The sequence below is a fragment of the Prunus persica genome, chromosome G6 (genome assembly GCF_000346465.2).
Source record: "Prunus persica cultivar Lovell chromosome G6, Prunus_persica_NCBIv2, whole genome shotgun sequence".
NCBI lineage: Eukaryota > Viridiplantae > Streptophyta > Magnoliopsida > Rosales > Rosaceae > Prunus > Prunus persica.
The window spans coordinates 5,785,844-5,802,290 of record NC_034014.1 but is presented as its reverse complement, the minus strand read 5'-3'; the positions used below and the strand labels follow the sequence as shown (position 1 = coordinate 5,802,290).

Here is a 16,447-nt window from a genome sequence, read left to right as displayed (position 1 = left end):
TCTGTAATGAAACTATGAACATCTAATAGAGAGATAGTGGGTTCTCTTCTGCTACATGTAAGTCAATTTCCATAGAGCTCACGAATGCAGATATGTTAAGAAGATGAGGTGGGTATTTCGGAAGTTGATGTCTGTTATGAGTGTCTTCCCACAGTCATGATCGAGACGAGAGTTTTATATAATCCACACAGATATGTCATGGACCCACAAAAATTTCCTTAAGAAGTACACATTTCTGATGATACGATTGCAAGTATTCACCAATGAACTGTTGTATTTTATCATAATTACCAAAAGAAGAAATACACCTTGCTCTTGGAGTGGTGCCCAAAATACATGCTAACATATCGGAGCCAAGCCGGAGATTTGGGTCAATTATTCGGGTCCTTTGGTGCAATTCATAATATCAGTCAACTCACATTCTCTCATCGTACCGTATATTGGAAGATTTGGAACATACGGTACGATGAGGCAATTGCATTTATCGCTAGGATTTATTTTGTCGCTTATTTATCTCTGTGCTTTAGTTAGACTAAAACCTATATCTTTGCTCTTCATTTCATACTGAATTTTAAAATAATAATAATATAAAGCTTAAAGATAATAAATGACACAAAATGAAAAGATTGGCAATACATTCACGTTCCTCTTCCATTATTCTACCTAAAATAAAACATTTGATCGTTTTCAATTGTGTCTGAAAGATATTCCAAAATATGTGTTCAACACGCATTGTGCATTATCCAATGCGTGTTGTGTCTACCAAATATCATAACGTATCCGATATGTATTGTGTTCGAGTCAATATCTGTACAACATACCCTAAACCAATGATCATTAACATTAAACTCTAACCTCAAAATCTCCTCGCCACATAATATCAAAATAAGCATTACTTTGCTAGCCTTATCATTTACTATTTTTTCCCATCAGAACTAAGAAAACAGAAGCTATTTCTTTCTCATTAAAGCTGTAAAATACAAAGATACATTAAAGTTATTTTCCCTTGGTTTTACTACAACACACACAAAATAAACTTTCAGAATATTTTTATGACCAACATATAAATAAAAAAGTTTGCCTTATGGGTCAAGGATGTTGAGTAGGCTGAAGCGAGCGACAGGAACACACACAAGATCATGCGCCCTCGGAGCAGTCAATCCAGGGCGTTCATCCATTTCAAGAACATCATCACCATTCATCTTCTTGCAATCAGACCCATCAACCTTCCAATCAAAGCACTGAATCAAAGCCGCAAGTACCCCAGGCAACATTTTCATGGTCAAGTTCACACCAGGACAAACCCTCCTCCCAGACCCAAATGGCATGAGTTGAAAGTGTTGGCCCCTAACATCCACTGCATTCATCTGGCAACCCCCCTCACTGAGTTGCAAGAATCTTTCAGGGCAGAAGTCCAGTGGGTTTTCCCAGTTCTTTGGGTCCCTTCCAATGGCCCAAACGTTCACATATAGCATTGTGTTTGTAGGGATGTCATATCCCCCAATCTTACATTGTTGTACAGAGTTTCTTGGGACCAAAGGCACTGGTGGGTGTAGTCTAAATGTTTCTTTTATGATGGCTTGGATGTATGGAAGATTTGGAACATCCGATTCTCCGGCTACTCTTTGATTTCCGACAGCTCGATCGATCTCCTCCCTTGCTTTCTTGAGCACTCTTGGGTGGTTGATGAGTTCTGCCAATGCCCACTCTAGTGAAATTGCATTTGTGTCTGTTCCAGCAGTGAATAAATCCTGAAAAGAATATTTATGTTGTTTTTAGTAAATTAAAACATCATCCTAGATCCAGAATATAAGGTTCATTGATAATTATATTAAAATCTTTCAACATCGTCAAGGCAAGTAACTCATATACGATATACCAATGCAATATAATATCTGCACTTTGCCCTCCTAAAATATTAAAAAAAAAATTCATATAATTTTTTATAGTCACAGAATACATTTCTACATATACTAAGAATATAGAGAAACAAAGTTGTAAATCATTATGAAGAATCACCGACTGGAAAAATAAAGTTCTAAGCATGTAATTGATTTTATCTTTATAAAATTAATACAAACGACATTTTACTTTAAACTAATCTAAACTGCCGGGAAGTATGACATGCATTGACTGTGTTGAGCTCATGCCTAACATGCATGATGCATGTAAATTAAAATTCTTCAAATTTAATTATCAATCTTTATATTCTTCAATATATAAAACCTCAACAGAGTTCAAGCTTATGGCGATGGATTCTACCTACGTTTCCCCATATGGTTTATTGTTGTGTTATATGCGATAAAGGGAAAAACTTGAAGATCACGCTAGAAAAAAAAAGTGGCAACAGTCATCATTATTTCGTCCCAGCAAATGTCACCAAATAATTGAGACTGTTGCCACTTTTTTTTTGTAGTGCCATCAGCTTATCTATTATCATCTTAAGCTAGGCTTCATTATTTGGCCCGCGGGCTCATGAGTTGATGGGGCCCGCCCGGCCCATTGAAAAAAAGCCCGGCCCACCTTGGGCTGGGCTAGGCTTGGGCTTGAGTGTCTAAAGCCAGGCCTGATTAAGCCCAAGAAAGCCTGGCCCAGCCCGCCCACAAAAGCTTGGCCCATTAGGCCCGCATACATATATAATTATGTATAAATAAGAGTTTAGGATTAGGATTATATCACTTAAATCACATATATAATTTGTTTCATTTCATTTACTTTTCTTTACTCATTCCTAGTTTATAATTTGATGATGAGCACATTAATTTGTGTCAATTATTAATACAACAATTATATATATAAATAAGATGAACAACATATCATATTATCAAATATAATCATATCACGAAACATAATCGTACCACCAAATATAATAATACTTTTCTTGAACACATCACCAAACATTTGCATATTTATTCATACCATTCTTATAAATAAAAAATTTGTTGATACTTATTATTTTTTAAAACATATTACGGTCTAATTATGTAATAACGTCAAAAATAATACTTGGTTTTATTATTTTTGTGAAAAATCTTATTAAGTTGTGTGACTCTATTGGGTGTTTTATGAATTTGGTTTGATGTGAAAATATTGTAATTAAGTGAGTTTAATCTCACATTTGGACTAAAATGCCCTTATGATTAAGTTTATGATTTTTTTCGAATGAAGTAGGCCCGTTTTGGCCCAGCCTGATACTTTCTCTCTCCTCTTTAAAGCCAGATCCGGCCCAGTCCAAACCCATTAAATTTGGGCCGAGCTAGCCCGGCTCGGCCCATTGACGAGTCCTTTCTTAAGCAAACCTCGGCTGTGTCTAGGGGTGGGCACTCAAACCGGCGAACAGGAAATTCTAGCCGAACCGCACCGAACCAAACCGAGTTGAACAAAAAGTCAAAAATCGGTCAAAAACCAAACCCGACCGGTTTGGATTGGTTTCGGATCCAGTTCCATGTCTTCAAAAACCGAACCGGTCAAATTAAAAATATATATAATTTCAATATATATTTATATATAATGCTATATTTTTAATTTCACTAAAAAAACCTAATATTTATCCAAGTTCAATGTCAAAATATCTCTCTTTTCTAACTTTAATATTTATTTTTTATATGAAATTGAATAATTTGTTAATTTTCAAGTAAAAAAATAATATTTCAGTTGAGAAATGTATTAAAAAATAATTTTTATAATCCGGTTCAAAACCAAACAGGAACCGAAACCGGTTCAAACCGAACCAGACAGTTTTTGAATTTTTTTTTATTAAAACCGAACCGAATTAAACCGGATGAATAGTACCGAATCGATTCTAATTTGAGGCAAAAATCGGTCCAAACCAAACCGTGCCCACCTCTAACTGTGCCTGTGTTCATATAAATAATTTTTTATCTTAAATCTCCCCACATGTAAATTAAGAATTATAGATATATATCATTACCGTAATTAGAGCCTTGAGGTGTATTCTTGTAAATTCAACCTCAGCACTCCCATCCTCCAACAAATCAAGCAAAGTATCAAGAAAATCCTTAACTTCCTCCTCCTTCTCTCCACCATGTTCTTCCATCCGCTCCTTCTTTCTCAACTCTTCTCGTTCTCTAATTACCTTCTCCACCAACACATCAAACCTCCTATGCGTCTCTTCAATTCTCTTCACAAACCCTCTCAAATCCAACTTCTTACAAACCCAGAAAAAATCACACAAACTCACCTCTCCAAAAAGCCTCGTGGCCTGCCTCACCACCACCCCAGCCTCCTCCGCCCGCGCTGCCCTACCTTCGGCGCTCAAACCCCGATTCCCAACAATCATCTGCACGGTCACATTGTTCCAAAGCTTTGGAAACTCCTCAGTGAGATTCACAGCTTCACCACTCTCAGCTTTCTTGGCCAAGAACCTCAGAAGCCTAAGATACTCTTGGGTCCGAATGGAAACTAAGTTGTTGATGCTACGGTTGCCTAGAAGCTCGTTCACTGTCAGTTTCTTGATGAACTTCCAGTAAGATCCATAGGGTGCAAATGCAAGGGAAGCATTGTAGGTTATGCTTTCAATGGCGAGGGACTGAGCATGGGATATGAACGAGAGCTCATGGGTGCTGAGGAATTCTTTGGCTAGGTTCGGTGTGGAAACGACAACACATTGGAGCGAGCCGAGGCGGAGGGAGAATAAGGGGCCGAAGCTGAGAGAGAGGTTGTGGAAGGTGCGGTGGATGAGAGGGCCAAGGAGGTGGTAGTGGCCTATGATGGGTAGGGCTAAGGGGCTTGGAGGGAGGTGAAGGTGGGTTTGGAATATTTTGGAGCTTAGGGTTGGGAAGAGAAGAAGAGGGATAGCTAAGAGAAGAAAGAGGATCATGAGTGGGACTAGCTCAAGTGCCATGGCTATGGCTTAGTTGTGAGAAGACTGGCTACTGTGTAATGGGATTGTATGTTCTTGTTTGATCAATATTCTTCTCCTATTTAAAGACCAAAACATGGTACTAATATGGAATATTTTATATGTTGTCCTAGCGCATAGTTATTGTGATACATTTTTTATTATTATTTATTAATAAGGAAGGAATTCAAATTTGTGATGACATGTTTGAGATTAGAAAGCACACATGATATCCTAACAGTAATGGGAAAAGAGTTCATGGTAATACAGAAAACAAGACGTGAGGTGAATCCTCCATCCATTTATTTAGAAAGGTGGTATACAATGTGGTATGAAAAATGTGATAAGCCTAATATTTTCTTAAATTTATAGCTAAAAGGTAGGTATAGACTTCTAAAAAATATAGTTTCCATATGTATATAGCTGAAATTTGAATTAAATAGGTTTTCAATCTGTGAGCCATGAAATTATCATTGAAATTGAATGTCATAAGCTCAAATATGGTGGCTACAAGGTTTGCTTACCTGGCCGTACAATTGATTAGGAGGATTGCAATTGAAGAGAGTCGAATTAGTGTCCTGCATCTATTGTATCTAAATGAAAGTGGACCTATATCTAAGAAGCCCTATTATAAATTACTCGAAGCTTTGATTAAAGTATGACTAGGCTTTATAATTGTAAAGGTTTCGTCAGCCTAATTGATTAAGGATAGTTTATATATAGAGCATTAAAATATCTGCGATGATGACTTTGAGACCTAATTGTGATTGGCATTTGCGGGATTAGGTAAATATTTCTGCATATAAGGGTTTGGTTGTCCTTCTAACCATCTCTACACTTAAAAAAAACAAGCCTGATTGATCCTCAATTTAATTATAAAGCGGATCAACACCTTACTACCTCTGACTTTCTCTCTCCTTAATGTTATTCATGAGATGATTTGGAGTCTTCGTCCCACACATCCGTTCAAGTCCTAAAAGTCAGTATGGAGGTGTAGCCAAAGCAGAGTCATCATCAGCTACAGCTATATTATTATGGAAAAGCTGATACGTGATTTGTTAATTTTCCCTGAAATTCATGGTTTTAATTAAAAAAGTAATTAATTAGGGTATCAGCTAAGATATCTCGCCAGACCATGTCCCCAGTGAGGAAAGCATGTCATTTTCATCAAGTCAAACTATCAGCGGATGAGTGGTTAAGTTTGTTAAGCGTAGTTAAGTCAATGGTTCTGTGTACTTAACCCTAATTTTGTTGTAATTTTCTGTATAATTAAGTATGGAACAAGTCGATAATGAAATGCAAAACCCGAATATTTTTCCTTAACGTAAATATGCACTTGTTTATTAAATAATTAATCAACTTAATTAGTGACTGCCTCATTCGACCATCACCACCTGAATATTGTTGTCTAACTTAAGGATGAAAGAAGATAATTTATAAGAGGTTGATGATTAAAACTTATTAAGAATGTAGTTTCTATTTCTCTATATATTGAGAAAATGAAAGATTTCTTGATTCGAATTTTTTTTTCTTTCTTTGTATGGTTTGTTGAGTTGAGTTTACTTTGAACATTATGTTTAGTTGAAGGATGAATGACTTGAGTTGACTTGATTAAATTTAAATTTATAGTTTCAATTAATGGTAAATTACTAGAGTGATGATTAATGAATTCATATACTAGTGGAAATGTGAAAATAAAGAGTTAGAATGTAGGGTTAGAAAAAGAAAAAAAAAAATTCAGGGATTCACCAGACATATGTTCCGATGGGGATTGTGAAGATGATTGGAATCCCCGACACCAACCAAATGACTCCGTTTTCATATCTATTAAGAAAAGAAATATCACTAAACCAAAAGACTAGAGTGAGTGATGATTGATGAATTCATATACTATGGAAATGTGAAAATAAAGAGTTAGAATTAGGGTTAGAAAAAAGGAAAGAAAAAAAAAAAGGGATTCAACGGACATATGTTCCGATGGGGATTGCGAATTTTTGGACAAGTGATTTGTAATCACTGACTCCAACTCGATGAATCTGTTTTCATATCTATTAAGAAAAGAAATATCACTAAACCAAAAGATATTGTTCTCTTTATCATTTGTGCTTTAATTTTTTCTAGAGCGATGGACAGGACCAAAACTGACGATCTCAGTGGTTTAAGAAAATACTAAAACTACAACCATCAATTGAGTGGATAAATAATTTCAAATTCAATTTTTTATTTTTTGCACAGATAATCTTTGAAGGAATACCTAACAAATAGACAATTTGGATTATTAAAATACAATATGAATGGGCCCTACAAGAGTATCTCTCAAATAAACTATTTAAGAGATTCCTCAATTTAAACTTTAATGTATATATATATATATCAGTCTCCTTCTATTTTCCTCAAGGCACAGTAGACTTTCATTAACAAAGCAATCAATCAATATCACTCACTATATGTAAGCCTATTCTGAAAGTCAAATATCTTAATCTTGGTGGATATTTTCTCTTTAAATATTGCAACATGATATATTGCCTTAAAGGACAAGGACTTCAAATCATATTATTTAAACGTTGCACTTGCCTTGCTGCTAATAATTTCATTAAGAGCTCTTTTAAATATACTTTTTTCGTTTAGTTGGTGTGACTTCCCCTTCATGTCGAACCCATTAGATTTCAATTAGATTTGATACGATTTAATATACAGTTTTTTTTACTTCCTTGTATCACTTGTTACCGTAGAAAGAAAATAAAATTATTTTTATCCTTCGTGACGTGTAGAATGATAAAATAATTTATCTAGCTTGCCAATTATATATACTTTTTGTAAAACTTTATTTATTTGCACTAAATACTCACAAAACTATGGCCCAAAAAATAATGTCCCCAAATTAGGTGTCACATTGTGTTGATACAGTTGATTGGCATATTTCATCAACTTGTTTGTGAGTCGTGACCATGAAATTATGCAACAGTGCATGGTTTTCTTCCACGTGGACCGACGTTGACCTGTTAATATTTTCACAATCACTGCCAGTAAAGTTGATGTACGGTGACGATTGAATCAGGGTTTTACATGTGCAGCAGAATAGCACAACCCATGATGGCTGAAAAAGACACTTGAAATTTTCTAAGAACACGTGGGGGCTGCGATCATGCGTATTCGACATACGGTGGCAGCAGATTAAGGTGTGACTCAGCCAGCGTACTGCTGTGCTTCTATGAAGCTCCACGTGACATTTGTATTATCTTGGAATTTTTTTATTTTTTCATGAAGAAGTCTCTTGAAATTTTATCAAACATAGAAAAGATTGTTAAATAAACAGCATGCAAGCAAGCAACAAAATATGTTTATTTTGCTCTTTAATAAAGACCGTCAAATAGTCACAAATAAAAATGGGACCCATGACTATATATGGGTGGTATTTATTTAAAGTTTAAACAAAGGCAACACCATGTGATTGTTTGTTGTTTTCTCTCAAGTGCATTGGCAGATTTAGGTATGATGGAGAAGGTGACTTTTTGAGGAAGGTTCGAGGGCTAATGTGTTTTCGATTTTTGGGGAATATTTGTTTTTAGTGGAAGATCGGTGGACCTCTATGTGTAGCAATGCCGACTTGTGTGGTGGTGGTGGTGTATCCCTTCTTTTATGGCCATTATGGTACGGTCTTCGTCCCTTTTGCAGAAGACAGTGGCTTTGTATTGTATTTTGGTTTGATTTTGTGATGGGGAAGACTATTATACTAGACTGTACTGGTTTTAGTTTAATCTTCTCTGTTTGTGGCATTTCATTCCTTTAACTGGCATTTTCGGCCTTTGTATTCTCTGTTTGTTTCCTCCCCATTTATGAGTTTTGAATGAACATGATTGATTCCGACAAAAACAAAAATAAAAAACAAAGGCAACGGCAATCAGTGTAATAATAATGGTGAAGGTGTAATTTAAAAATGGAATGACTTGGTGATAACTATCTCTGACTTTCTCTCTCCTCGTAAGAGGAAAGCTCCCCTATTATAATGTTATTTAGGAGATGATTTGGACTCTTTGTCCCACACATCTGTTGAAGACTAGGCTAACAAAATGACTACGTTTCATATGCAATCAATCTATAATATGAATATTATTGTCTGACTTTAAGGATGAAAGAAAACAATTCATTAAGAAATTGATGATTAAAACTTATTAATAATGTGTTTTCTATTTCTCCATATATTGAGAAAATGAAACATTTCTTGATTAAGATGCTGGTTATTCATGAAGTGCTTTTTTTATTTTTTAAAGTGCATTCAAATGGCATTGTTATTTATTTCCAACTACACACCGTTCCCCAAACGTTTTCATAATCAAACATATGAAAAGCTTGCCCCCTTATGTGTCAAGAACACCAAGTGGATTGAAGAGGGCCACTACAACACAAACCAAATCATCGGCCCGTGGAGTTGTCAGTCCAGGCCGTTCATCCATTTTGACAACATCACCACCGTTCATCTTCTTCTGATCTGGCTCAATAACCTTTCGTCAAAGCACTGGATCATAGCCCCAAGTAGCCTAGGCAGCATTTGCATGGCTAAGTTCACACCGGGCATATCCTCCTCCCAGACCCAAATGGCAAAAATTGAAAATGTTGCCCCCTAACGTCACTTGTAGCTGTTCGATTGCCTCCTACATCGAGCAGTGTTAGGAATATTTCAGGGCTAAAGTCCAATGGGCTTTTCCAATACTTTGGGTCCCTTCCAATGGCCCAATCTTACATTGTTGTACACATTTTCTTGTGACCAAACATACTGGTGAGTGTAGCCTGAATATCTCTTTTATGAATGGTGTTGGTCCTTTTTTACGTCAGTTGCTCCTTCTGCCGCCTGCAGAGGTCGGCTTGCTCAGAGAAGCGGAGAGGTTGTTGGATCAACACTAATACTCCGATTGATGTTTTTTGGCTTGTAAAGAGGACTTTTTTGATTCTTGAATAAAATTGAAAGTTGAATCAGTTTGTTAGAAACGAGTGGGCCTAGTTAGAGCCCTATCCCTCGATTCCTCTTGATCCTGATTCGTGGGGTTGCGTAGGCGTGCCACTATTGGGTATAAGACCAGCCCAATAGACTTGGTGTGAAGGAGCGTTGTGAGTTGATTTGGTAATATTCGGGCTTCTTTCTGGACTTCTATTCAAGCCATTGTGCTCCAAAGGGGCTACTAGCCTAGATTAGTTCTTTTCTATGCCTCAATTAAGAGGACTTCAATATTCTTTCGTTCGTGTGTGTCAATTTGAAAAGTATAAGCGGTACCTGAGCAAGCAAGAGGAGAAACCAAGATCGTGGTTAATAATACCCTGTTTTGGGTTTAGCAACCTAATTCAATATTCATGTAACCCTTGGACTGGGCTAATAGTCAGTTTGGGCCCAATGACATAATTCGGGGCTCGAATCGACCTCTTATTTCTTGGGCTATCACTATTCTATTCGGCCTCAGGTCCCTCTTTTAGGTCCGAATGATAAATTTAAAAGAGCAAGAACGGGAATTTAAACTTATCCACCGAGGTGACTTATAATCTATATTTAGGCGATTAAATGATGAATGTTTAATGAAATAGTTAAGACAGATTCTACAATCTTTTCATCTAATCTGGGTGTAAATGAAAATAAGAAAATAGAGCCTCTTTTAAACTAGTCCATTTGATTAATCTTAAACGTAAATTACAAAATAAGGAAAGAACTTGAGATTTCTCTATGCAGTTAGATGATTACATGAATTCAAATTGATCATTTTAGAAGAAAATCATACCATGGAAATGGCAGAGCAACAAAGATGAACGTATGAGTTGTCAACTGGTTATCTGAAAATTTAGGCAGGTTGATTCAAAAAGATCTTGAGCTTTTCAACTGTTTTTAAGACGTTGTGTCTAGTTTGGAGAGAGAGTCCTCTTCTTCCGTGGGAGGGGCTCTTTATTTATAGGCAAATATAAAGCTTGTAGTGAGCGAAGTTGAGAAAGAACATTTAGCTTGATGTCCAAAATCAGCTGTTGATTCGCTGATCTAAACCCGTTCATAGAAGGAATGATGGGACGTTTCTGACAAGAACTGCTGGTCCTTTGTGACGCTCTTCTGACTTGAACCCTTTGCACTCGAAAATCTTGTTGGCAACTTGGTCCTTTTCTGGTTTTGGTGACTTCTGTACAACTTGCTTCCTTGCTGGGTGAGAAGAAGGTCAAGTCGTCATTAATGATGATAACCTCCTTCAACTCCTCACGTGGGCCTAGGTACAATGGTTACCAATTCTCTTTTTAACTTTAGTATGACTCAAAAGTCTAGGCTTCATAATTTTGGGCTTTAGAGTAACTTATTTTATACTGAAAGCCCATGATGAAAACGAGGGCCCTCTAGTTTTGAGGAAAAGATAGATGTTGATGGGCCTAGATCTTCTTAAAATATTCTTTTTAGAAAATTAAACCATTTTTGGTCCATTTATCAAAACTGGATACAAACAGATGGCTTGGAATGTATAGAAGTTTTGGACTGTCCAATTTTACGACTAATCATTTATTTCCAACGACTCGATTAATCTCCTCTCCCTCTTTCTTAAGCACATTTGGGTGGTTGATGAGCTCTGCTAGCGCCCACTTCATTGAAATGGCGCTTGTATCTGTACCAGCTGTGAAGAAATCCTGAAAAATAAAATTCATGTTATTTCCATAATTAGGCCTTATAAAGTTTGGTAATCTTATCCCATGTACAACTATTCTCAAATGGAATTGTTGTAGCACTCCAAAATAATTATTGTTCAAACTCATGATGGGTTTCTAATTAAACGGCCCATGACTTTCATCGTTATATATATGTCGTACATAGCTAAAAGGAAAACTGTCTAATGTGACACCTCGTTATTACAAGAAATTATAGAATACTACAGTAATATAGTCATGTGTTTACGTAGTATATTTTGTATTCGTGTTATAATATAATATTAGATAATAATATTAATAAATATCCACTTATATTATAACACATATACTACTATAAAATTCTATAATCACTCTGTGATTACATGCATATGCATCCAGAAGTTAGCAATGCCAAAAAGAAAATAACAAAGTTTTATACTTTGCACATGCCACGTTTGCATACACAAGAAATGCCTTGCCACATAGTCCTACATGCATCAATTGTCGTGTGCAAAACATGACAAGGTCCTAAAATGCATGCATGACACTTCTAACATATAATCCACTTACAAAAAAGCAAAATAAAAAATAAAAAATAATCGCATAATGCAAACCAACTCCACTTGTTTAAAAACTAAAAACTAAAAAATAAAAAATCCTTACCGTAATTAGAGCTTTGAACTCTTGCAAGTATCACCACCTCACCCTCTACGCTCCCTTTTTCCAACAAATCAAGCAAAATTTATACGAAACCTCCTCCATTTTTCATCTTTGTCCCAGCTGTGAAGAAATCACATGTTTTTATAACATTTGAAAGTAGTAAGAAATTTCCTAGAATTTGCAAATTTTATTGTTTTTTATAACATGTTAATCATGATGGAATTTGAATGCAATGCCGGAGGTGAAAGTGGCTTGGTTGGTGGCAGCAGTGGTATGAGTAGTGGTGGTTGCCTGATAGTTACGGTTGCGGCAGTGAGGAAGTAGAGTGGTGGTTCTAGGGGTGACGGGGTGGTAGTAGCAACAACAATGTCAATGAAGGCCGCGGTGGTGAGAGCCAAGTAGTCAGTAGTGTGACGATGATGGTGGCGGCAACAACAACAGCTACGGAATGTCAAACTATACACTAAAAAATCGGTTTTCCTGTAGTTCGTAAAAATTTAAATTTTTTTTATAAAAAAAAACCACTATGCATCCGAGACATGTAGCCCCCAATTCTCAGAATCTCTAAAAGAGAGCACTCCGAGGCAAAAATAAATGAATAAAAGAGAATCCCAGGCAAAGAAAATTAATAGATAAAAGAGAGCACTCCTATGAAGGTGTTAACAGTATTGTGTTACAAAGCAGCTTCAGTTTTGTAAATGACTTACTCTTCCTAACCTTCGTATAGGAGTAGTACACAAGTACAACTTGAATCAACCATGATTGCTATAATTCTCTGTTTCTATTTTTGGTTGCATTACGGAATAGTTTCAATTTTCTACATCGTTCACCCTTCCTACCTTTTCGTGTAGAGTGGCAAGTACAAATTGAAGAAACCATGCTGTTCCTCTAAATCGAAAACTTTGCAGCCTTGCTAGAAGCCTAGAAAAGGAAAAGGATTATAACAATACAAGAAGTTACAAAGATGCATTAGTATTGCTAACTATGAGACTTTGGTGCCAGAGCAGCTGTTTACCCCTTGACAGGAGCATTATTCAGCTAATCTCAACCGTAAGCGAAAAACAACGAATTATTTGCAAGGAGGGAGGAAAACAAGTAATAGTAGTAAAGCTATGCGCAAATCTGGTTTAAACAGTTTATGCACCGCAATCACGATAAATGTGGATAAGTTTACCATAGATGGGTGTCTTAGCACTGAAATACTCCGGACATTGTTTCCATGATCACCAGAAAGTAGAAGCCTCACATGTGGGATGCTCTTCCAGGTCTGTCCAAGAGCGGGTTTTGGAATACCTCTTTCCCCACCCACTGTGTGATTGGTCACCTTCACATTTATTTTATTTATAGAATTATTGCAAAGGTGAAAGCATAAACTAAAGACCTATTCAATGAACCCTTTCAAACTAAATTTACTGTCGTGATAAACAAAATGATGATGGAGACGCAAATAAGCTTGAAGCGGAAATGGAAACTGATCCAAGCTTTAAAAATTTATAAACATTATATTTTCTACATGTCAAAATGAACTTCATAGAACCACAGCTTTTCTATGTTAATTTTAAGAGGGCAGTGGTTCGCTTGTGGATTATGTTAAGCTGAGAATTGTGCATAACATGTATCCAAGAGAAAACTTACCAGTACCGCAACATTATGCTCATGTGCTAATTTCTTTAACATATACCCAGCAGATATCATCAAGGCGCGTCCTGCAGTTATTCCACAAGCATGAGTCAATGAGCTCTCATCTTCATGAGTTGCATATGACATTTTTGAGTTGTATGAATGGACAAATATGAAAATTAGAAAACATTTCTACTGAAGTGAACCTTCTTTGGATGAAAAAAAAAGAGAGAGAAATACTTTAAAAGAGAAGAGAGAAGGAAAGACATTATTGAAACAAACAAGAAACTGAAGAAAACTGTGATTTGCACACAATGATATATACCCTGTGAACCACTGTTCCCAAGAATTGGGGTAATTAGTGAAGAGATCGAATCAACAATAAGCATCCGGACCTGCCCTCCTTTCTGCAGCTGGAACCAGATCATATGTTCAATAAAAGGAAAATTTGAAACTCTACCAAGAAATGGGAAGGAAATTCATCTTGTCAATGTGAACCTGAGATGGAAAATTGATCACTAGCCGATGTAACACATTGAACATTGTAAAGATGTCAAACACAGAATGGCATACAATGCCGTTCATTATCCTCTGAAAAATTCTTTTTCCAGCCTACAGTTAAAATCAATGTAGATAGTATCAGAGAGTGCAGTAGTTCACTTGAGTAAAAGGGCTAACTGAAACAAACAAAATAAAGAAAACTCTACTCTTAAACTGATGGTATGACCTCATCAAAGGCACGGCCAGCGATATGACCAACAAACTGGGCAATTCGTTGGGGTGAGAAAGAGTTGCCTGTGTCCAGGTATACAACATTACCCATGTGCTTCGTTGCAACATTTGAGGCAGCAAGTAGGCAAACCTGAACACTACCAAGAATTTAAATATACTTTTGAACTGTTGTTACCAGTATCTGTGCAAATATCATACAATTACTCACGGTATTGTCACAAATATAGATAGAAAATTAGTGATATGCTTAAATCTTTATTTAGGTGCTCACAAAGTAGGCGCAACACAGTGTACTTAAGCAATGACATCCAAACCCAAATAAAAGATTGTGACATGTAAACTGAAAATTTGAAATCATTGCTATCATAACCTTATGTAATTGCTGAACAAAGTGAATTACTTACTTGTGTTTTACCACAAGAAGATGGCCCAACAAGTTCAGTTAATTGTCCCTCACGTAATCCGCCCCCAAGTAACAAATCAATTCTGGTTCATGGCAACCCGAAAAACATAACATTTAGTATTACTAAAAATCTAAAAGCAGTGAAAGGAATAGGTCAGTGTTTGGGCTAAGCATACCCTTCACACCCGGTTGACAGAACATGCTTGTTATATAGAGCATCATCTAAAAGCTCCATACCATTCAACCATGGTTGATGCTGAGTATCAATAATAGAAAGGACCTGAGTAATGCCCTGCTAGCCCAAACATAACATGATATAATTGTTTGAAGTGAATGTATCTTTGTTAAAACATAACATGTATCTGTGAAAAATTAAATTCTTATGGAAAAAAAAAACCTGCTTTAGTTTCTCAGATGTAGGCTGTTGTTCTGCAAATGCAGCTAATTCATAGAGGTCATGAATCAGGAAATCTTCCACTGCACCAAATAGAAAATAAGACACAAAATTGAACCTGTGCTATTCATATTCTCTATTGGGTATCAAAATCCAAGAGACCCCAAATAGAAATTTATGTACCGTATTGGGTTTAAAGCAAATTTTATAAGTGATGGAATGGAACTCACCTGAGAAAATACCGTGAGAGGCGCAAAAGGCCTGGAAATTGGGGTCGAGTATTGGGTACTCTGCCTCCAAAGCTTTCAACGGTGCCATTTCTTTCACGCTCTCCTTTCCAGTATCCACACAACACATTTGTCTCGACGCAAATCGCAATGCAATGCTGTTGAAAAAAGCGTTTGTTGAGCAGATTAAGTGATTTGGGATTGCCTTTTTTCCCCTAAAATCTGCTTCAATTTGAAGTTTAGCAGTTTAAAGTTTTTGGTTTAAGCGATGGATATTTGACAGCAGCTTTTAAAAGCATACTCTAATTGCTTTTACAAGAAGCACAGATAAAAAATTTTAATTCCCAAAATATCATCATTAATTTTTAAAAATGACCCCACCTATATCTCTGTATCTAACTCTACTACCTCCACCTCCACCTCCACCAACACCACCACCACCACCACAACCACAACGCCCTTGCCACCACTGCTGCCACCACCTCCTCTTCAACCTCCACTAGCACCACCTCCTCCTCCACCTCCACCTCCACAACCACCATCCCCACCACAACCACCACCTCCACCTTCATCAACACCACCATCACCACCACCTTTACCACCACCTTCACCTCCATCTCTTTCACCACCACCACTATCACCACATGATTAGAACATAACATTTTCAACATCATGTCTATTTTAGTTCTTATTCCCAGTTATAACAGTTTTACATTAAAATTTATCAAATGATTTTGACACTATTTTTTGTACTAACACTTTAAAAATATTATTTATCAAATATGGAGCTGCTTTACTTTACAGCTAATTATTTTCCAAGCACAGCATAATTAATTTTTTTTAAATTGACAACAATCTCAAACTGACCCTAATTGGCCGAATTTCCCACTTTTACTTTCGATTCGTTT

The 16,447-nt window shown here is 36.4% G+C and overlaps 2 protein-coding genes across 8 annotated transcripts; both read right to left on the bottom strand.

The window, feature by feature from the left end:
* LOC18773522 (licodione synthase) lies at positions 876-5,034 on the bottom strand. The gene is made up of 2 exons (XM_007206743.2): positions 3,932-5,034; positions 876-1,751 (listed from the first exon to the last, which is right to left on the bottom strand). The coding sequence occupies exons 1-2, from the start codon at positions 4,862-4,864 to the stop codon at positions 1,083-1,085; spliced, it is 1,602 nt and encodes a 533-aa protein (XP_007206805.1). The 5' UTR covers positions 4,865-5,034; the 3' UTR covers positions 876-1,082.
* Positions 11,129-15,989, bottom strand: LOC18774722 (DNA repair protein RAD51 homolog 4). Of its 7 annotated transcripts, XR_002272341.1 has the most exons (12): positions 15,543-15,989; positions 15,316-15,395; positions 15,095-15,210; positions 14,920-15,001; positions 14,511-14,645; positions 14,282-14,395; positions 14,109-14,196; positions 13,799-13,869; positions 13,338-13,487; positions 13,003-13,084; positions 12,167-12,283; positions 11,129-11,506 (listed from the first exon to the last, which is right to left on the bottom strand). XR_002272341.1 is itself a non-coding variant. In XM_020567291.1 (11 exons), the coding sequence occupies exons 1-10, from the start codon at positions 15,667-15,669 to the stop codon at positions 13,052-13,054; spliced, it is 996 nt and encodes a 331-aa protein (XP_020422880.1). In that variant the 5' UTR covers positions 15,670-15,989; the 3' UTR covers positions 11,971-12,283; positions 13,003-13,051. The 7 variants fall into 7 exon arrangements, 6 of the variants coding, with proteins under 6 accessions (XP_020422880.1, XP_020422881.1, XP_020422879.1 ...); XM_020567291.1 differs by lacking the exon at positions 11,129-11,506 and having other exon boundaries at positions 11,971-12,283; XM_020567292.1 differs by lacking the exons at positions 11,129-11,506; positions 13,003-13,084 and having other exon boundaries at positions 11,971-12,283.